Source organism: Nipponia nippon, unplaced genomic scaffold (genome assembly GCF_047370975.1).
Source record: "Nipponia nippon isolate SJK-2023a ecotype South Korea unplaced genomic scaffold, ASM4737097v1 scaffold_12, whole genome shotgun sequence".
In the NCBI taxonomy this organism is placed as follows: domain Eukaryota; kingdom Metazoa; phylum Chordata; class Aves; order Pelecaniformes; family Threskiornithidae; genus Nipponia; species Nipponia nippon.
In genome coordinates, this window is record NW_028262313.1 from 12,814,651 (window position 1) to 12,834,359 (window position 19,709).

At 55.5% G+C, this 19,709-nt stretch overlaps 4 protein-coding genes across 10 annotated transcripts in view; 2 read left to right on the plus strand and 2 right to left on the minus strand.

Annotated features, from left to right (window-relative positions):
* Nucleotides 1-1,044: 1,044 nt before the first annotated feature.
* Nucleotides 1,045-5,326, minus strand: LOC104015367 (magnesium transporter NIPA2). 3 transcript variants are annotated; one of them, XM_087748782.1, is made up of 5 exons: nt 5,185-5,326; nt 4,579-4,635; nt 3,772-3,862; nt 3,474-3,634; nt 1,045-2,042 (listed from the first exon to the last, which is right to left on the minus strand). In XM_087748782.1, exons 1-5 carry the CDS (start codon nt 5,321-5,323, stop codon nt 1,552-1,554), a joined length of 939 nt encoding a protein of 312 aa, XP_087604908.1. In that variant the 5' UTR covers nt 5,324-5,326; the 3' UTR covers nt 1,045-1,551. The 3 variants fall into 3 exon arrangements, with proteins under 3 accessions (XP_087604908.1, XP_087604906.1, XP_087604907.1); XM_087748780.1 differs by having other exon boundaries at nt 1,045-2,186; XM_087748781.1 differs by lacking the exon at nt 5,185-5,326 and having other exon boundaries at nt 1,045-2,186; nt 3,955-5,161.
* Nucleotides 5,327-5,456: 130 nt separating this feature from the next.
* On the plus strand, nt 5,457-11,241 carry TAF7L (TATA-box binding protein associated factor 7 like). The gene is made up of 11 exons (XM_009468078.2): nt 5,457-5,786; nt 6,486-6,564; nt 6,727-6,860; nt 7,260-7,386; nt 7,588-7,646; nt 8,665-8,737; nt 9,150-9,266; nt 9,465-9,653; nt 9,755-9,867; nt 10,169-10,228; nt 10,842-11,241. The coding sequence occupies exons 1-11, from the start codon at nt 5,721-5,723 to the stop codon at nt 10,884-10,886; spliced, it is 1,062 nt and encodes a 353-aa protein (XP_009466353.1). The 5' UTR covers nt 5,457-5,720; the 3' UTR covers nt 10,887-11,241.
* Nucleotides 11,242-11,370: 129 nt separating this feature from the next.
* Nucleotides 11,371-15,633, plus strand: LOC104015366 (aryl-hydrocarbon-interacting protein-like 1). Its single transcript, XM_009468098.2, has 6 exons — nt 11,371-11,883; nt 12,600-12,779; nt 12,987-13,175; nt 13,252-13,428; nt 13,551-13,692; nt 14,206-15,633. The coding sequence occupies exons 1-6, from the start codon at nt 11,755-11,757 to the stop codon at nt 15,369-15,371; spliced, it is 1,983 nt and encodes a 660-aa protein (XP_009466373.2). The 5' UTR covers nt 11,371-11,754; the 3' UTR covers nt 15,372-15,633.
* Nucleotides 15,634-16,521: 888 nt separating this feature from the next.
* The window catches only part of DRP2 (dystrophin related protein 2), a 30,692-nt gene continuing 27,504 nt past the window's right edge, over nt 16,522-19,709 (minus strand). For 3 of the 5 annotated variants that reach the window (XM_009468076.2, XM_087748786.1, XM_087748789.1), the window contains one exon: nt 16,522-19,644. In XM_009468076.2, coding sequence (XP_009466351.2) covers nt 19,508-19,644 — 137 coding nt within the window. In that variant the 3' untranslated portion in view covers nt 16,522-19,507. The remainder of the gene's footprint in view (nt 19,645-19,709) is intronic. The other 2 variants (XM_087748788.1, XM_087748787.1) reach the window with 1 other exon arrangement.

Sequence of the window (19,709 nt, forward strand, 5' to 3'; positions counted from 1 at the left end):
TTCCCAGTGATCCTGTTTATTGCAAAATTAGTAGGGAGAGGGCACAGTTGTCTTCTGGCTAGAAAGTCTGCTCTGAATTCTGATTTGTTGCTCAATTAATTTGGTCCCATGAATCAAACTTGTTTCTGGGAGAGGCTGTGGCCTTTCCTCCTCTTCCCCCAAGGGTTAACAGCTCTTGCTGTCCTGTAAAGGAGTAGTTTCTTTAGAGAGACTAAATGCAGGTAACAAGTACCCAGTTACTTTATAACCTCATGCACCTTTACCTGTGGAGATCCCTGGAGGGAAGCCTATGGCTGTGTCTTCTGGACCTCTACCCCCAGGACACAGAGAGGAGCTTCTAACTGGAAAAACAACAAACTACCGATCCAGCCTCTGGAAAGGCAGCATAGCATAGCATTTCGGCAGTGTTTACATACAGCGTGGCTCTGGGAAGCCTGGAGCGACCCACTGACAGTGGCTTGGAGCTCTGCACAGGAACTTGATACAGCAGTTCTGCACACCTCCGTTTGCCATGGTGGCTGGACAGGGCATGTGAGTTCCTAACATGGGTGGCTTGTAGCCAGCAGCCTTCCTGGGAACAAATTCAGGATGTGTTAAACAGAGCTATGCAGATATAAACCCACATAAGTGAGGACAGAGCTGTCTAGGTGTCTTTCAGAAACTTACATCAACAGCTAAGGACTCTTAGGTCACTCCTGTTCCCACAGCAAGCGATTCCCTCTCCTGTCCCTGTCTTGAGTTTCTCTCGAGCATCTGCACAGCTCTTCCTACACCTGTAATCCTTCACGCCTTTCAGCACTAGCCCAGCTCTCGGTACAAATGTATCACTAGCCACTTGTTAACTGAACAAATCGGTTTTTAATAGAATACAGTAAGCAGGTGCTTCATCAACCTGCACAGCAGACGTTACGTGAAGAGGTTGGTCCCTCTGTAAGAGTCACAGCAGCACATGGCAGCACCACTGAAGTTTTCCAGTTTTAGCTGTATTCTGTTCTTGGATGTGAATCTGTAAATAAATTCTAGCAGAGTGAGCAAAACAAGTACTTGACAGAGGAATTTTTTAATTAATATTCTGGGTTTGTCACCTTTAAAGCCAGACATCCACCTTCTCTCTGTGTAATCTTAGCACCATGTTAGATTATTTTGTAACTGTTAATCTTCTAAGTATATTTTTAAAAAATGCTGAGGCCTCCCCAAACGTGTGGTCTTCGCATTCAGTAAGGGTTAGCACTGTGTTAGTGCTGCAGGCCTCTGTGCAGCTGAAGTCTGTGTCCTGACGAGGGCAGATCAATTCTTCATGTAAAAAAACAGTGAAGAGGCACTGGATCGCAGGAACTGGGTGGTTCCCGGGAACCACTGCTGCAGGAGGCTGCTGTCCCTGTCAGCCTCCTGGCAGTGGCAGGTTGCCCAGCTTGTGCCTGTGGCAGGTAGATGGTAACTGCCAACTCCTGCTAGCGCGGCAGTAGCTAGCAGCAGCTGAGGCAGCATGTTCAACCTTGCAGCAGAGCTGCTCAGCAGTAGGAGCAGAGAGTTAGCAGTTCAGAGGCTTCCTCACATGCTTTCACCTTCCTCCTCCTCTTCCTCCTCTGCGCTCTGAGAGCCTTTGTCCTCTGAGGGCAGAAGAGGCTGGTGCTGACATGACTGATGTCTGTCTGCGCTCCTCCATGAGGTGTGCAGGTCTGCCCTGCCTTGCTGCAGGAAGAGGGGCAGGAGGTCGGGGGTGAAGGGCATGTCCCTGAAGGCGTGCAGGAGGAAGATGCCGGACACGATGGTGAGGAAGCCGCTGATGGTGCCGATGATGTTGTCTAGCACCATGTGTTGCCACTCCTTGAAGAGGATGGCAGAGCACATCATGACTGCTGTGGTGAACAGCACGTAGTAAATGGGCGTGACCACAGCTGTGTTGAAGATGTCCAAGGCTTTGTTCAGATAGTTGATCTGGACGCTGATGCAGATCACAAGGCACACCAGGAGCACCCAGCCCAGTGGTTCCTTCAGGACTGGCTTCCCAGAAAACAGTTCTTTCAGGGCAATCCCCAAGCCTTTGACACAGGACACAGAAAGTGAGCCGATGGCAGAGCAGACCAAAACATAAACCAGGATGTTGCTCTGTCCATAACGGGGTCCAGCCACAAAGATAAGCAGAAGGGAGCTCACCAGGACACACACAGCAAATACAATGAATCCTTGGGGAAAGAAGAATTAAAGAGCTTTATCAGAGAACAGTAGCACCAGCAACAGATTTAACTGAACAGCAAGTAGAGATGGAGGACAGGCGGGTAACTGCCCCCTCAGTCTGTCTTTTTAGCTTCCACCTGTAGGGACCAGAGTTGGGAAGCAGAGTTGGTCTCTAGCCTGAGCAAAGTTGCAGAGACAACAGCAGCTCTTTACAGTGCTGATCACAGCACCACCCTGCAAGTCAGCCTGTCAGGGGATACAGCCGCCCGTGCTGGAAGGGGTAGCCAGGCTCTACAGCCCTACGGGAGGTGGGGGGCTTGTTGAGCAGGAAGACGAGGGGACACAGCTCTGCAGGAGGCCCAGGAGGGTGGCAGAAGGCTTGGGAAGCCCTAGCTGAACTCTGCAGGCTGTGGTGGGATAAAGACGAAAGCGCCACATCACAGGAATGTGAGGCCCTGCCAGAGTGCTCCCTCTAATGAGGGGCAGCATCTACCTGTTACTCTGCTTTGCTCTTCTCCCTACGCTTCCTTCCTCCATCTCCTGTGGCTTATTCTGCCATTCATGCTATTGCCCAAATCATATCCTTGCAACCTGATTCATCCTCTAACAAAAATGATATTTATGGACTACCTGATCTTGGGCATAACTCCTTGAATTGCTTGTTCATCTCTGCCTGAAGTTCCTCCTCTGTCTTCCCTCAGCCACACCACTGCCACCCTCGTGTACAGGAATTCCCTCTCCTATCCCAGGCCCTTCTGCTGACAGCTGCAGCTAACGCCCATGCTCTTCACTTTTTGCATTTATACAGACAGTACAAAAAAAAGCACACTTGGTAACTGTTAATGACCCAAGTTCTCATCCTTGCTTCAGCACAGACCCAGTGACTTGGGACCATCACCCAGACTCCCTCTCTGCGAAGTGGGGTTCCCGTCTGCTTCTTTCACCTGGGGTCACGAGGACTTGACAGTCCTAACAAGCCATTCTGAAGCTGACAAGTCCCCCTATGTTTTGAGCTAGTTAACAAGGTGTAAATCCTCTGAGTGCATGCAGTAAATGCTGTTTGACTGTCACCAATCTTTTATATTTAGAGCGTGGGGACTCCAGCCTTTTCCCACCACAGAAGCCAACTCACAAGCTATCCTGGACACAGGGGAATGTTTCCTCCACTGGTGCACAGAACAAGAAACAGCTCAATTACCCTTTAGTTCAGTCCTTCCCCGTCTAGCCAAGCTGTATCCTACCTTCTACTGTCATTTCCAAGCCTGAAGTTGTCAGGATCCCTTTTATTTAAGTACCTGGATCTTTCAGCTTCTCTGCCATTGACTCCAGGCTGGAAACCTCTTCTTCCTGCGGAGCATGGATCACCATCACCGTGGAGCCCAGGATACTCAGGATGCAGCCAATCTTCCCATGAACATTCAGCTGCTCATTCAGGAAGGTGGAAGACAGAACTGCACTGAAAGATAGTAAAAAAAACCAACAAAATCAATTAGGCCAAGGGATGGAGTACCTGAGGAAAGAGACAGAGGAAAGCAGAGCAACTGCTTTCACCACTAAGGGGTGGTAGGTAAGGGTGTTTCTGAGGCTGCTTACCTAACAAGGACACTTAGAGCACCCAGTGGAGTTACCAGCGTTGCAGGGGCAAAGGCATAGGCAGCAAAATTTGCTGCTTCTCCAACTCCCACTGCAAGAGAAACTGTCAGGTGAGCATCAAAGTAGGAGCAATTCAGCATAATACAAGCTTGAGTGCAGTCAGAAGAGAGCCTCAGTTTCCACCTGAGCATCCCATGTTTCGCTGAGGTATGTTGCGCAACCAGGAAAGAACAGCACCAGCAAGGGCAAGCAGAAGCCCAATATAGGTTCTCTTGGGAAGAGAAGGCTCGTGGCTACGCATGGCGATCCTTATTCACACGTGGCTATGCAGCTGAGCAGTAACCACAGAAATATCCTCAAAGCTGAAAGGAGTTTTGACTCGTTTCATATTTCTAAGTCACATTCTTCCCCTGGAACAGGGGTAAGGTTTCTCCTTTTTAAGGGGTAAATCAAGTACAATTGGTTATTAATATTGAAAAGTGTAAAATAGAGCTGCTGAAATCACTGTAGCGCTAAACGCACGGTGCTGGATGTGCCACTATAACTACATCGTCTGGGCAGGCCATTTCAGAAGCAGTTAACCCAACCCAGTTAGACCAGCTCCTCAACCCCTGTTTAGCAGAGAAACCTGGTAATGCATGAGACTTCAGAATATTTTAGAGTTATAATTGGATCAACAACATCCTCAGACACTCAGATAAAAATCAAGCAGTCAAACAACATCATACTAATAAAACATGAAAGCAACTGGAAACGATGGACACACTCTTAAGTGTGTCTTGCTACAGTTTCAGAGCGGGTACTTACTGCACAGCAGCCCCGCCCACCAAAGCCACTCCTGCAGGTATGCATGACCTCCTTGCCCTAAGTAAGGAAGAAAGAGTAACAAGAAACCTCAAATGAAGCTACATAAAAGGCTCATTATCCTGCCAGAACTGCCTCGGGGAAGCAAGTGGGAGCAGCCTGATCTCCTGCGTGCAAGGCTGCCGGGGTCTGCCTGCCTTGTCACGTATTGGCCTGAGCCAGACGTGGGCAAGCACCGATTCTTTTACCCTAAAAGCACAGATTTTATCCCCTGGTTCTCCCGCCTTTGAAAGACAGCAGTTTCAAGAACGCGTGCGTGGTTGTAGGAACGTGTCTTTGCTGGCTCTGGGCGATGGCTGGCTCCCCCTCTAGCAGAAGTCTACTTTTAGACCGAAAAGCCCCACCAGCAAGGCGGGGGCGGCCACGGCCCAGCGCGGGCCGGGCGGAGGCCGACACGGCCTGCAGTGTCCGGGGAAGGCGCCGCCGGGGTCGCCGCGGCCGTGACCGCCCGGGGCTCTGTGCCCAGGAGCCGACGGGCCGCTCGCAGGGGAGGCACCGGGGCGGTCTGCCCCCCCACCGCCGCCCCCCCCGGCCCGGGGCCGGCGGTACCTGCCCTGGCGCGGCCGCGGCGGCACAGCCGGAGCAGCCCCTTCTTCTTGAGGATGAAGCTGCCGCCGATGAAGGCGCTGGAGGCCAGGGCCAGGCCCAGCCCCACGTAGAAGCCGGGCCGCCCGCCCGCCTCCCCCATGGCAGCGCCGCCGCCGCCCGCAGCCGCTTCCGGTGCGCCGCCAACACCCTTCCCCCGGCGCCGGGCGGAACGGAACGGGACGGGCGGCGCGGGCGGGGGGAACCTATGCCGGCGCACGGGGCCCGACTTCCGCCCGGGGCCGCCGCGGGCTGCGGGGGAGCGGGGCTCGGAGGCTCCAGCAGCGCGGCTGGGGCTGCTCGAGAGCGGCGGACGGGCCGTGCCGGCGGTGTCAAACCGACAGCAGCGTGGCCCCGCGCCCCGGAAAGGCCCCAGCTCCCTCCGCGGGGCGACCGTGGGCGAGAGCGCGGCCCTGGGGCTGTTGGGCTGGGGTTACCTTGTAGGAGCCTTCCTGGCGACGAGGTAATTGTGTCTCGTTCTCAAAGCTGAAGAAGAAAGGATGAGTAAGAGCAAGGACGATGCTCCGCATGAGCTGGAGAGCCAGTTCGTGCTGCGGCTGCCGCCGGTAAGAGACCCTTCGGCCTGGTACAGCTGCAGTGGCCACCATCAGGTTTTACACGCAGCTCAGTCCGGTTTGCTTGGCGACCACGGGGGCTGGGAGAGGGATTAGCGAGGCAGGCGAAGTCAGTGGGAAATCTGGAGACCTGGCAAGGGACATGGAAGGGGCAGGATGCTTTTGGCCTTGGGTAGCTCATTCCCACTCCTTTGAACAAATTTTCCACAGCCTTCTCTTGAGAGGTGCTCCTGCGACACAGAACAGGAGGCTCAGAAGATGATTTAGAGGATTAGGGAGGAAATTTCTGTAAGGGTGGAGCTTTAGCAAGTGCTGGGTCTTCAGTTGCTATGGCTTTCAGTGCACTTGGTGCTATTTGTTAGATGCTTAAAGCTGAGGCTGTGTCCTGCTGAGACCATGAGAGCTTGGGGGAGCTGTGACTTCCCCCAGAGCTGTGGCACTCTGGCAGGGTATCTCTGTCAGGGGCCTCCCGCTGCTGTCACAGCTGTATCGTGCCAGCGGGTGTGAAGGGAATAGCAGAGCCACATGTGGTATTGGGAGGAGGACGCAATTTTCATTGCCGCTCTTGCAGTTGTTTTTCTGCATTGGGATGGCAGGGCTGTTTAAAGCTGGGTAGCCTGGACAGAAGCCTTCAGTGATTCTCAGAGGAAGTGTACCCAGTCCTGATGTAAGTCTGTCCAACCTTCTCAGGAATATGCCTCCACTGTGCGGCGAGCGGTACAGTCCGGGAATGTCAACTTGAAGGACAGGCTCACCATTGAGCTACATGGTGAGTGAGCAGGATCAGGGCATCTTAAAACTTCTCTGACTGTCCACAGCCGAAGCTGTGCAACTTGCATGTGTTTTCCTGTGAAATTTCTGCTGCCTAGGAATGTATTGCTCAGTTTAGCTGTTTAGCGACAGCACTAACCTGTCCCGTGGCTTTCCACAGCGGATGGACGCCATGGGATTGTCCGTGTAGACCGGGTGCCACTGGCGGCCAAGCTGGTGGATCTGCCCTGCATCATCGAGAGCTTAAAAACCATTGACAAGAAAACCTTCTATAAAACAGCGGATATTTGCCAGGTACGGGCTGTCCTTCTTGCCTGCCCCAACAGTTTAATTCCTTGCTCCCCTCTCTAGGAAAACCCTTGTACACTTTGGCACCTGGACACCCAGTGTAACATGGCCAGTTTCTGTGTTCTCACAATATTAGCAGTTTAAAATTCTCCACTCCACTTGGTGTTTAGCAATCCCATTTGTGAAGCATGGAACGTGATTTCCTTGTAACAGCTTAACTGCAGCTGTGTTTAGATATGAACTGAACTGGGTGTGAAACGTTGTGTTTCTCGTACCTCATGCCTGTGAATCCCTTTGGCTCACAACATGCAGTGGGCAGTCACTGTTCATTTTCCAGAAAAGCTTTTACATCCTTTTGTCCTTGTGTTACAATAAGCACCCGTTGTGTTTATTCGGGGATTCCAGATGCTTGTTTGCACTGTGGATGGCGATCTCTATCCTCCTTTGGAAGAGCAAACTGTGAGCACTGACCCCAAGGCAAACAAGAAGAAGGACAAGGACAGAGAGAAGAAATTCATCTGGAACCATGGCAGTGAGTAGAGGCTGTGCCAAACCCCTCCGTCCCACCACCCCAGTGTCCCCACAGCTGTGCAGGGCACTCACCACTGCCGTGTCCCGGCTGTGCTGCTGCTCCGTTTTCCGTGCTCTCTCTGTTCCTGAAGGGATCTTTTGGCATGCAGCTTTCCCATTAGGCCATCTGCCTGACACGTGCAATCTGTTTCCTCTGTCACAGTCACTCTTCCCCTGAAAAATGTACGGAAGAGACGATTCCGGAAGACAGCTAAGAAGAAGGTGAGTTGCTTCTCACACAGATGCGGATGCAATAACCAAGGGATAGGAGGGCAGAGACATTAGAGCTGTAACTGTCTGTTAGTCCAGAAAACATGTAATTTCTTAACATTGCTTCACATGTTTCCTTGCCTGGGATGAGGGTGAAGGGAGAGTAGTAGATTTAAACACTTCTTTGGGTGCTTCCTCCATGTTCTCCAAGATCCTCCTGAGGGGAAAATCCTCTGTGCAGAGAACTGCTGGACTCCATTCCTGCAGCTGCTTTGCCATAGCGCATCTCTTCCTGCCCATAGAGAAGAAAGGAAGACTCGCATGGAAATGAGGCTTCACTCATTCCTGCTTTCCCAGCTGAAATTTTCTTTCTATGCATGGCGCGTTCACTTCCCCAATAAGCAACTCTACAAATAGAATAACCGTCATGTCAGCTGGGGGAGTGACAACAGATGGAGCTCAGAGACTGTCTCTGTGCATATGCACAAGCCAGGCAAGGTGTTGGGGAGATGCAGCACCATGAGACTGGGAAGACTTGTTCTTCTCTGCTTTGCAGTTTCTGAGAACAGGATGGAGTGCTATTTTGCGTGACATTTGGGAAACAAATTACTTGAGACATTCTTAGAGCCCACAGGGGAGATTTGATGTCACTGCATTAAGATTCCTGGCTAATTTAAAAGTGAAAAATGAAACCTTCTTTTGAGCGAGATGAGAAGGAGTTGAGTTGACCATCCATCAGGAAACAGCACCTCAAGGACTTTCTGCGTACACACAGAAAGTCTTATTTCATTAGTATAAGTAGAAAAGTGAGAATATACAACCCACCAAGGAGCTCTGTACAAAAAAGATGGATTGCTTTCTGGAGGTGCATAAATTAATTTTAGGGTGAGCATGAGCAAAGGCTGAGCAGAAAGTATAAGGGAAGAAAGGCTTGAAATGGGGATCTGTCCAGAGGTGGAGGGTTGGAGTTGGCCAGCACCAGCATGAGGCATTTAACAGTGTCTCTGTTTCTTTCCCCTCTCTGTCCCAGTATATTGAGTCTCCTGATGTGGAAAAAGAGGTGAAGCGTCTCCTGAGCACAGATGCTGAAGCTGTCAGTGTCCGTATCCTTTTAGGAGAAAAAAACCTCAAGTGGGGGACAGGATGCTATGTGTGACCTGGGGATTGTGGAAAGGAGAGACAAGTTCAGCTTTGTGTGGGTGTGAGAGACTGGGAGATAAGCACACAAGAGGCACTGAAGTTTTGGAGCTTCATATTTGCCTTGTTTAAAGCCCATTGTTTATTCATGGTGACCATCCTTGCGGACGGTACTATTGTACTGAGCAGGAACTTAAGTAACAGCAGAGAAGAAGTCATCAAAAAAGGGGGCTGGGGTGATTTGTCCTGGATGTTCATAGCTGCAAGGCCAGACTTGTTGGAGGGGCAGTGATCTCCTGCAGTTTTTTTGCATTCTCTTGTCGTACAGCATCTTTCATGTTCCTCTTTTTCCCTTGACTCATCTGTTCCTGCTGTCAGGCTGGGAAGTCATTGCTGAAGATGAAACAAAAGAAGTAGACAACCATGGTTCACTCACCAGCCTGGACATCTCCTCTCCAGGGATGTCGGGACATAAGCAAGGTCACGGCTCCTCAGGTGCAGTGGGGAAGGCTGTTGTTTTCTTTCTAGCACTAAGTAATCAGTTGGGCCCATTCTCTCTGGGGTAAGCCCTAACCAGAGCAAAGGAGAGAGGGCATTGAGACAGGCACCCTGTACTGGCATGGTCCCTAGCAGGCAAAGGGTGCTGGAAGGTCATCAGCTGTGTTTTTCCTCTTCCCTTTTGCACCCCCCTAGAACATGATGAACTGCGGGAGATATTTAATGACATCAGCAGCAGCAGCGAAGATGAAGATGAGAGGGATCATCATGACGACGAAGACCTGAACATCATGGACACTGAGGAGGACTTGGAGAGGCAGCTGCAGGACAAGCTGAATGAGTCCGATGGGCAGCAACAGGAGAATGAGGGGTCCAACCAGATAGGTGAGTGGGTGGCAGAGCGCTGGAGAATCACTGGGGTGCCAGGCAGGCTGCGCTGCCCAGCTCTGCTGCTGCTCTGGGTCTGAGCTCGCTCTCTCTTCCAGTCATGGGGATCCAGAAACAGATTGACAACCTGAAAAGTAAACTCCAGGAGACTCAGGACAGGAGGAAGCGCCAGGAAGATCTTATCATGAAAGTGGAGAACCTAGCCCTCAAGGTGAGTGCTCTTGTGGGGTCTCTTCAAGTCTTCTGCTTAGCACTGGCTTGCCTTTAGTTCCAGCAGACTGATTGAGCTGCTCTCCTAGAAAAGCCAGGGGCCTTTGCCTGCTGGGTTAAAAATAATTGCGGTGTGCCCATACACACTCCAGCCTCCCCATGGAGGCAAAGCAATCCATGAAACTGCAGGAGATAAGGGGGCTGGTTGTCAGTGCAGCTTGGGGCTTGCTGCATCATGTTGTGTGAGCACCCGTTCAGTTGAGAACACATTGGTAACTGTGGTCTGGCATGTTTCTCTGCAGACCCGTCTCCAGGCTGTGCTGGATGAGTTCAAGCAGCAGGAAGAGCGAGAGAAGCAGCAGGTGAGGAGACTCCCACAGTGGGGTGGGAAGGACTGGGGCACGACACGGTTCTATCTAGGCTTGGCCTCTGACAAAGTTTCCTGAATCTTGTACCACACCAGCTGCTTTGAACTCCAGTGTTACAGGTCAGGTGTGGTTGTACCTCATCTGTACTTACATGGAACTTCCTAAGGCACAAGGAGGTATAGGAAACGGGGTTGATTGCAGCCTTCCTTCTGGAGGAGCAGTGAGCCAAAACATCTCCAGTCAGCAGTCCAAGGCTGCTAGGATTGCTGCCTGGGGTAAAACATGACACAGAAACCCACTAGCACCCATGTACAAGAAAGGCAGTAGCTGTAGGTTGTTGGCGGATTTCCTGCCTGGGCAGCTGTGCTGAGTTTCAACCAGGTACCAAGGCAGGAGGTTCCCACTCCCAGGTTCCTGTTGTGCGGCTTCATCTTGTGGGCAATGCTGAGTTGTGCCCCAGCGGCGCGCCAGCACGGCTCCCTGCGACGCACAGGGAAAGCAGCCAGTGGCGTAGGTGGAAGATCCACAGAAACAGAGAAGTGCTTGGGCTGGAGCTGCCAGGGGTCCCAGCCATGCTTTACTGTAATGCCTCACTCCCTCTTCCCAGATGACGTCCCTGCAGGAGCAGCTGGAGTCCCTCATGGAGAAGTGAGGAGCAGGCCTGGGTCTTTGTACCTGCGAGCAGAGCTGGAAGTGTTGTTCATCTGCCATGCTGAAGTCTCTGCTCTAGTCACACACCTCTGCTGCCAGATGTGCTGCTAGGCAGTGCTAGAGGCTCCACGTCCAGGGAGCTGAGTGGAGCTAAGGAATTGGACTATGCCTGTGAGAGCAGCCAAACCACTGGATTTACTGTAAATATGCAGCACCATTCTCCCAGAGGGGTTTAGTTCTCCCTGGGATGGTGTGGTGCAGCTTTCTGCATCTTATTGAGTCTTGGACTTGTTCTTTTGTTTGGGGAATGCTTGTGTCTGCAAACCAGACTCAATAAAGTACCATTTTCAACCCTGGTCTGTTCCTCCATGGCCTCCGGAGCACAGACCAGCACTGCCTCTTGCCAGCTTGTGCCTGACCACACACAGCCCCGGCTGGTGCTCGCTGAAATGCTCCTTGCGTGGATGGGTCGAAGGAGACTGCGTGCGAAGGGGACTCCACGAGCTGTCACTCTGTGGGAGGAGCGAGGCCCTCCTGATGAGGGAGTTTCTTTAATTCCTCACAGATGAGGCAGGCAAATCCCAGATTAACCTGGCAGGGTGGGAAGAGGATTAGAAAGGCAGTTCCAGAACACAACAGAGGGCACTGCGGGCTTCAGCAAGGGTGTTTCACGGTGGGACGCCCCTCTCACAACCCAAAGGGCAGGGTAGGGGGAGAAGGCTTCCAAGCTCTGCCCCCAGCACGGAAAGTGAAAGGCCAGCAGCAGCTGTGGGAGATGACACGCGTGTCCAGATAGGCAAGAAAGGGAGATACCCTCAGGAAGACGTGGGGCTCAGGAAAGGCCGGAGCGCGCCTGTGTGCATGTGCCCATGACCTGCTCCTGGGGGCTGGCAGGAGCGGCCATGGAGGAAACCTACCTGCTGAATGTGGAAGGGGTCAAAAAGAAGATTCTGCATGGAGGCCGAGGGGAGCTGCCGAAGTTGCAGGATGGGAGCAAGGTAAGTTGTCTTGTTGTTAACCCAAAGCCCTTAGAGAGGGGAGTGGGTCCGACACCGCCATCCCTGCCATTACGGTTAAGTTCCCTGCTCACAAGCTGAGCTCCAGGTCTGTGGTATGGGGAGATCCCATCTCCAGGAGATCCCTCGCAAGGGGGGTGCAGGAAGGGCTGTTTTTGGGCACAGGCAGCCACATTACCCTCACAGTGATGACTGATATTGCCCACTGCCTTCACCTTGCATCGGTGCCATTACCCACCTCCTCCCTCTGTCCTGGGGCTGTCGGAGCTCAGCAGCCACGATGGGTTGCTGGAAATCTGCCTTTCCTGATGCGTGTCAAACGGGAGTGAGGGGTGCCAATGGGGAGCTCTTGGGGCTTTCTGAGATCCCCCAGCCTGTGAGTGTGGGCAGATCAGTGTGGGTTCTGCCACGTCCTGGTGCATGCTGTGGGAGCACTCTCTGTACTGAGTTACAAAGGGTGATCCAAAGAGAGCAGCAGGATATAGCACTGATGGGCATTAAGACACACCACCATCTGCTTGCTGTCTAAGTGGGTAGGAGGCACAGTCTCCTGCTGCGGATGGAGCTGCCAATCAAACCAGCACCTCACGAGGAGTAGGCTTGACCCCACGTGGCAGAGGGATTCGGGGCTGGCGAGGGGACGGAGGGTGCTCACTGCGGTGCCTGCCCCAGCTCAACACTGAACTTCTCTGGGGCAGATCACCTTCCACTTCCAGACGCTGAAGGATGACTTTGAGCGGACAGTGATTGATGACAGCCGGGAAGCTGGCATCCCCATGGAGATCATCGTGGGCAAGATGTTCAAGCTGGAGATCTGGGAGACGCTGCTGAGCTCCATGAGAGCTGGGGAGGTGGCCGAGTTCTGGTGTGATGCCATCGTGAGTGAGGGGCCCGCAGGTGCCCGCTCCCCTCCTTTCTGCAGAGCCAGGGCACAGGACCACACACCCCCGAGATGCTCCAGCCTTGCCTGGTGCAAGCACAGGGGGCACAAGTGTCACTTAGCCATGGCACCGGGGGGCTCCCCCAGAGGAAGGGGGTGCAAGCTGGCCTCATGCAGCTGAGCAGGGTGCTTCCCCTCCTTGCAGCACACAGGCATGTATGCCCTGGTCTCCAGGGGCATGCGGAGGATTGCGGAGGGCCGGGACCCCCTGGAAGGGCAGAAGCATCGGTGTGGCATGGGCAACATGTTTGACTACCACAGCACAGGCTATGATGACCTGGACGAGCTGCAGCGGACGCCGCAGCCCCTCATCTTCATCATGGAGTTGTTCCGGGTAAGGGGGATGGTGAGGATGGCTGCCAGCGCGGGGATGGGCAGGGCAGGCAGCTCAGCTCCTGCTGCCTGTACAGGTGGAGGAGCCCTCAGCGTACAAGCGTGACACCTGGGCCATGAGCAAAGAGGAGAAGCTGGCGGCCGTGCCTGTGCTGCACAGCGAGGGCAACCGGCTCGTCCTCCGCAAAGAGTTTGGGCAGGCGGCAGCTAAGTACCAGGAGGCTGTCATCTGTCTGAGGAACCTCCAGGCCAAGGTGAACAGGACCTGGCTGCCCCCTATCGTCCCTGACTGGGTTTCCTCAGCAAAGCAGTCCCCTGGGTGCCCAGGAGGGGATGGCCACAGCTGTGAACCAACCACTGTGGCTTCCCGGGGCAGGAGAAGCCATGGGAGGATGGCTGGCTGAAGCTGGAGAGCCTGGTTACGCCGCTGGTGCTCAACTACTGCCAGTGCCAGCTGGAGCTGGGCGAGTACTATGAGGTGCTGGAGCACATGACAGAGCTCCTCCAGAAACATAACGGTACCCATGCCCGGCATCCCACCCCCCCCGCTATGCCCACAGCCCCCAGGGACTCTGTCCTCTGGATCCCCCATCCATGACAATGCTCATCCCACGTCCCTCCACCTGTGATGGTACCTATGTCATCTGGATGCCCATGTCTACCGCAGAACCTGTGTCCCAGGTCCCCCTGCCCATGACAGTGCCCATGTCCCTGGTTTCCCCTGCCCACGATGGCACCTGCACCCCATGTCCTCTAGGTCCCCCTGCCCGTGATGTTGTCCGACATCATCCAGATGGCCCTGCCCACAATGCTCCCTGCACCCCATGTCCCCTGGTGCCCACAGTGGTATATGCATGGCCCAGGTCCCTTGCCCATGATGGTATCCCTACCTACAAGTGTGTCCACCCCATGTTCCCCTGCCTATGATGGTACCTGTAATCTGTGTCCCCTGGGTTCCCAGGGTCTCCAGCTCCTGTGGCTGGTGGCCCTGAGCTGCAGGACCCCCACTGGGGGCTCTGCTTTCCTGGCAGACAACGCTAAGGCCTATTTCAAGCGGGCGAAGGCCCATGCTGCTGTCTGGAATGAGCGGGAGGCACGGGAGGACTTCCTGCGGGTGGCTCACCTCGACCCCTCTATGGCGGCTGCCGTGAAGAAGGAGCTGAAGCAGCTGGGGGAGAGGATGAGGAAGAAGCACGTGGAGGATCGGAAGCGCTACCAAGGGCTCTTCCAGCCGCCCCAAGGGCTGCGGGCCAGTGAGGGGCAGGAGAGCAGGGAGGTGGGCAACAGAGCAGTGCTGCAGGAAGAGGCACCACAGGGTAAGGTTGGGGTCCCGGAGACCTCTGGGCAGGGGGAGCAGGGTGCAGGGACTGTAGAACCAGAACAACCAGGGGCTGACCAAGCAGAACAAGGGATGCCCGGGGCTGGGTATGAAGGCACAGCACCACGAGGAGAAGCAGCCCCGGGGCAGCATGCCAGGGCAGAGGTGGAAGCAAGAGAAGGGACAGGACTGGGCGAAGAAGAAAACCTGGTCACCTGTGGGGCAGAACCAGAGAGCTGGAGAGCAGAGGAGGAGGGGGAAGAGGAGGGGGAGGAGGTGGAGGAGGAAGAAGAGGAGGAGGTGGAGAAGGAGGAAGAAGGGGAGGAGAAGATGAAGGAGGAAGAAAAAGAGGAGAGGGAGGAGGAGGCGGCGGCAAAGGTAGAGGAGGAGAAAGTGGAGGAGGACAAAGAGAAAGAGAGCCCAGCAGCAGAGATGGAAAAGCTGGCTGTAGGGCAACGTGGGGCAGCAGGGGGGACCGAGGCAGTAGGGCTCAGGCAGGGGCTGGAGCAGAGAGCTGATGGGGCAGAGGGAGCTGGCCCAGGGAGTGTGGCCAGGGCTGAGCCAGGCAGAGCCCCAGTGCCGGAGCCCCCAGAGCCGGAGGACGAAACACCAGAAGAGGTACTGGAAGAGGAGCGCTGCAGGGAACAGCAAGCAGGCAGAGGCCAAGGAAATATTGGGGAAGGCCACATCCCCCCAGACAGCTTCACCCCTGGGGCAGTGCTCCAGGCTGGGCACTCGGGGGCAGATGAGGAGCTGGGTGGAGGGGCAGAAGTAACCCCCTACCCCATAGCAGCCAGGGAAGGGGGTGATGCACCCCCGGGGCAGTGCAGTGAGAGCAGAGAGCTCAGGGCCATGACCCTGGGGCATGGCCAGCCCTGAGCAGGGCTGGTTACCCCTGGATGGGGGAAAGGCTGCCAGACCACTGACAAGGAAGCACAGCAAGGCAGTGGGGCTGCTGTACCCTGAGGAGCCCCAGGGCTGGGGACTGGCCCTGCAGTGACACAGGAACAATGCTGTCCTCACCCTGCCACCACCAGGGCCAGCAGCCCTGCTGTGCAGCAGCGCCTGCTGCCTCCCTGCCCCAACTCATCAGCTCCAATGCCTTTCAGCTGGGCCCTGCTGAGCTTTGCTGGCTGAGAAATAAAAGCTCTTCCCTGGCACCATGTGCTGGATTTGTTCCTGTACGTGACTGGCTTCCCTGATCACAGCCTGCACCTCCTCCCTTGCCCTGGAGCCTGCGGTGCAGGCATGGGGATGAGGCGTTTTGCTCTACCCTTGAGAGAGGGAGTTAAAGAGGCTGCATTTTACCCCCATTTAAGCTCCTGAATCTCTCCTGTGTGAGAGCTGTCCCTGTACTTCCCTGCAGTAGCACCATGTCAGGCCTTTGCCCAGCACCGCCAGCCCTTCCAGGCAGGGGAGAGAGCAGGTCCAACCCTACAAGTATCAGTCTTGGGCAGGCTTCACTGTCAGCTGGGGCTGGGCTGCACCCTGTGCAGCAGGGAGGGCCTGAGAGCCCCCAGCCTTGCCCTGGGCTAGTTCCCAGCTGAGCCCCTCACTGTGCCACAAAGACACAGGGAACATGGGCAGCACTTGGGGCAGAAGCACCCGGACACCTCTGGGCACTGGAGACCTAATGGGGCTCCAGGGATAAAGCACCGAGTGGGAAGACTGCCTGCCCAGCATCACACTGTTGCCTACACCCTTCCTGGGGCTGAAGGATTTCCTACAGCAGAAGTTCCCAGGCAAGCAAAACTGTCCCCAAACAGCCCCTGTCCCAGCCCTCAGGCTGCCACGTGGCCCTGAGTGGACCTTGCTGGAAGAGAGCAAAGGAAGATGGTGGTTGGGGGACACACCTGTGCCCGGGGAGCCCAGAGCTCTGCTCACAGCTTCTGTTCTGCCTTGAATGGTGTGGACACCCAGGGTGACACAGGGCACAGGGACATTCGTATCCCAACAGCCCTGCAGGAGCAGTGCCAGGAGCTGCCCTGACTCAACCAAGGTGCACGGATAGAAGAGGCCAGAGCACTGATCCAGGTCTCAGTATAAATACAAATTTATTCTCTTTCCAGAGCAGAGATGGTGCGAAGCAGCAAGGACAGTAGCACCACAGTACATGGTTACCAGAGCATTAGCCAGCCTGCTCCCCTCCCTGCCGCATCCTGGCTCCCAAACACAGCCCACGGCCACCCTGCACCCAACAGCCCGAGCACCCAGCCTGGCCACCATTGCTTCCCGCACCTGGCACCAAGGCCAGCAGCTCCGCTTCATCCTACCTTTTCCTTCCTCCAGCTCCCCCCAGGCTGGGTACTCCTGACCTCATCCTCAGGCCAAAACCTCGCTCCTCCCCACGCTCCCCCCATCCTGCCACTGGGATAACAGCGGGGGTTCAGCCAGGTCTCGCAGGCTGGCATATGGTCCCTCACCACGGTCAAACAAGCAGCTGGACACACAGCATGCTTACAGCCAGAGTGCCACAGCTACTGCACTCCTGCTACTCGCCCAGGTGTGAGAGGGGATGGCAAGGCCAGCAACCCACACTGCTGCTAGCGGACACTGCAGCACAAGACCCCAAATGTCTGGCCATAAAGCTCGCACCACCTAATCCCTGGTATGGGCACTGCTTCGCACCTCTGCCAGCACACCAAAGCCTGCCAGCACACCAAAGCCTGCCAGCACACCACCTGCAGAGCCCTGTGCCCCAACACACTGCCTTGGTCCGAACCTCCCTGAAAAGCTCACCACCACATCCTGTCCCAGCCAGCGACAACAGCCCCGTCCCTGTCCTCGCAGCAAGCCCTGTTTTGGGCAGGGTGCTTCACACCAGCTTGCAGCCCTACCTGCACCCTGTCCTGCCTCAAGGGCTCAGGTATCTCATCCCTCTGCAGCATGTGGCCCCAGAGCACCAGGGCCATCTCAGCCTCTGCGCCGGGGCACCCCACAGCACCTGACTCTATATCTTTCTCGACGTAACGCAGCATGAGACAGCCAGCCTGAGGGAGCCTTTGGGACCAGGAGCCACCACCACCAAGCTACCCTGCCAGCTTGCAGAACAGCCTCCTCCGCTGCCTGGTGGGACTTGCCTGCTTCCGACGAGTGCCTCCAGCCCCTCAGCCCAGCTCAAACTGGGGGGCAGCAGCAGGGCAGCTGCTCCTTGGGGGCAGCAAGGAGGTGCCCTGCCTGTCCTGCTGCCTGCCCACACTGCTATGCTCCTGCATCACAGCCCAACATCCTGCTGACCCCAGGGCTGGAGCTATGGCTGGAGAAACCCCTTCCCACAGCGCCATGGGGATGGGCAGCTGCAGGAGCAGAGGCTCCCCAGGGGTGGAGCTGGGTCCAGGCAGGACAGGCTGTCTGTGCCACGGCAAAGGCACAGTTCCCCAGGAAACCAGGCGGGACAGAGGACCTGCTGCCCGTCCAACCCTCCACTGAGCTCCCCTCGCAGCAGCCCTGCTCCAAGGCAGCACCAGCAACAGGGAAGGTGCTGGTCCCTGCAGGAGCAGATGTTGGGTTGGACAAAGGGAAGGGCAGCTGCACTTACAGTATTAGAATTTAATGGAGCGAGTCCATGAGAGTATTTAAGTACAGTATATATATAATATATAGAAATATATGCAAATTAAATGATAAGGCTCTGTTATAAAGACCCTCTCAGGATAAGGCTACTAGCTGGGCTGAAGCTCTAACATGGACTCAACCCTACACCATAAACCTCACAGACTCTCCCCACCAGACGGTATGTGCCTGGCTGGCTGTGGAGCCCTGGGTGGCAGAGAGAGTTCAATCCATAAGGCTGGCAGCTGGATGCTGTTAGAAAGAGTTCTTTTAAAAACTGGGTGGCTCCAGGAGTGTTTTGGTGCCCATAAAACTGGAGGCCCCTGGGCACAACTGAAGAGGAGCAGGATGCTGAGCTCTGCATCCCCTGAGGGCTGCAGTCAAAGGCAGCAGCCCGTGAGCGCCGGGGGAGACAGGCAGCTTTCACAGCTTCAGTTCTTTCTTCAACTTTTCTACCCAGGCTTGGACACTGTGGCCGAGTGACCGAGCCAGCCTCCTGGGGAGCCCACAGTCCTGCTCCTGCATGACCTATGCTCCCATGAGATCTTCTGGAGCTGGCAAGCATCCTGCACGACTGGCTCAGAGGGAGTCTGCGCGAGGTCTGCCGCAGTACAGGGAGCATGGCAGGGAGTGGAGGGGGAGGAAAGCAGCCAGGCAGCTGGTTAGGAAAAGCCTCTGGCTCACAGGAGCTGTTAGATAAGGGAGGTCATACCTGAAAGAGAAATGGAGAGGTCAGGAAAATAGGACCATGAGCCACCTGGTTAGAACAAGGCTGCTGCAGAGCCAGGAGGATCCTGCTCAGGGATGGCAGAAAGTGGGTGAGGGTCTGCGTGGGCAGGGAGGGAAGCTCTCCCCTGCCTTGTGTTAGTGCTGGCACCAAGCAATGTCTCCCCGCGGCACATGCATGGGCAGCCTGGGTGAGGGACCAAGTGCTGCTCCCGGCCTGGAGCACAGAGGGACAGCAGAAAGACCAACACCAAACCCTAGTGGGCGAGTGGAGCGCCGTCCACACACACATCCCCCAGTCCCCATCCCTGCTGGGAAGAGCCATCCATGAGCAGCTAGGAGAGCTTGCACCATTGCTTCCATCTCGCCAGGTAACTGCATCCTCAACCTCTCCTGGAGAGGGGTCTGGACAGGGATGAAGCAAGGAGGTGGCTCAAGGTGATCGCTGCAAACTCGATGCTGGCAGGTCTGTCCATCTTCACAGAGGGGAGCCCTGCAGGGTGCAGGGTCCTGAGCAGGGCAGGAGGCTGCCTTGCAGCTCATCTGGGGGGATCTAGTTGGTCCGTACTCTTGGTAGCTCTGATCGCCGTATGAAACCTCCTCCTCATCCTCTCTGCACCCAGGCCACACACCAGTCCCAGCAGCGCCGTGGCAGCATAGCTCTTGGCTGTAGGTGCTGTGGGGGATCAGCCGTCGCAGGGAAGCTGGGATCGGGGCAGGGCTCCGTGGGGAAAACCTCATCTGAGGGAGCAGTAAGAGGCCAGAGAGGGGGATTTCACTCGAGTACCTCGAGAGTTGGGGAAGGCGCTCCGCAGCTTCTCCATGATGTCTTCCAGGCACATGCTGACTTCCTGGGTTTTGGCTTCCACCTCATCTGCAGCGAGAAAGAGGGCTGGGGGGTAAGCAGGGTTTCTGGGCATCCGCCTTGCCAGCGAGCAT

What these genes read in the sequence shown, in the direction of transcription:
- LOC104015367 (XM_087748780.1), bottom strand. Translation starts at nt 5,323, where the DNA reads ATGGGGGAGGCGGGCGGGCGGCCCGGCTTCTACGTGGGGCTGGGCCTG. An exon ending in GTGGGCGGGGCTGCTGTGCA is followed by an intron (nt 3,863 to 4,578) that starts GTAAGTACCCGC and finishes TTTCTCTTGCAG; the next exon opens with TGGGAGTTGGAGAAGCAGCA. An exon ending in GCTCTAAGTGTCCTTGTTAG is followed by an intron (nt 3,635 to 3,771) that starts GTAAGCAGCCTC and finishes ACTATCTTTCAG; the next exon opens with TGCAGTTCTGTCTTCCACCT.
- TAF7L (XM_009468078.2), top strand. Translation starts at nt 5,721, where the DNA reads ATGAGTAAGAGCAAGGACGATGCTCCGCATGAGCTGGAGAGCCAGTTC. An exon ending in ATTCATCTGGAACCATGGCA is followed by an intron (nt 7,387 to 7,587) that starts GTGAGTAGAGGC and finishes CCTCTGTCACAG; the next exon opens with TCACTCTTCCCCTGAAAAAT. An exon ending in GCAAGGTCACGGCTCCTCAG is followed by an intron (nt 9,267 to 9,464) that starts GTGCAGTGGGGA and finishes GCACCCCCCTAG; the next exon opens with AACATGATGAACTGCGGGAG.
- LOC104015366 (XM_009468098.2), top strand. Translation starts at nt 11,755, where the DNA reads ATGACCTGCTCCTGGGGGCTGGCAGGAGCGGCCATGGAGGAAACCTAC. An exon ending in AGTTGCAGGATGGGAGCAAG is followed by an intron (nt 11,884 to 12,599) that starts GTAAGTTGTCTT and finishes TCTCTGGGGCAG; the next exon opens with ATCACCTTCCACTTCCAGAC. An exon ending in GCTCCTCCAGAAACATAACG is followed by an intron (nt 13,693 to 14,205) that starts GTACCCATGCCC and finishes CTTTCCTGGCAG; the next exon opens with ACAACGCTAAGGCCTATTTC.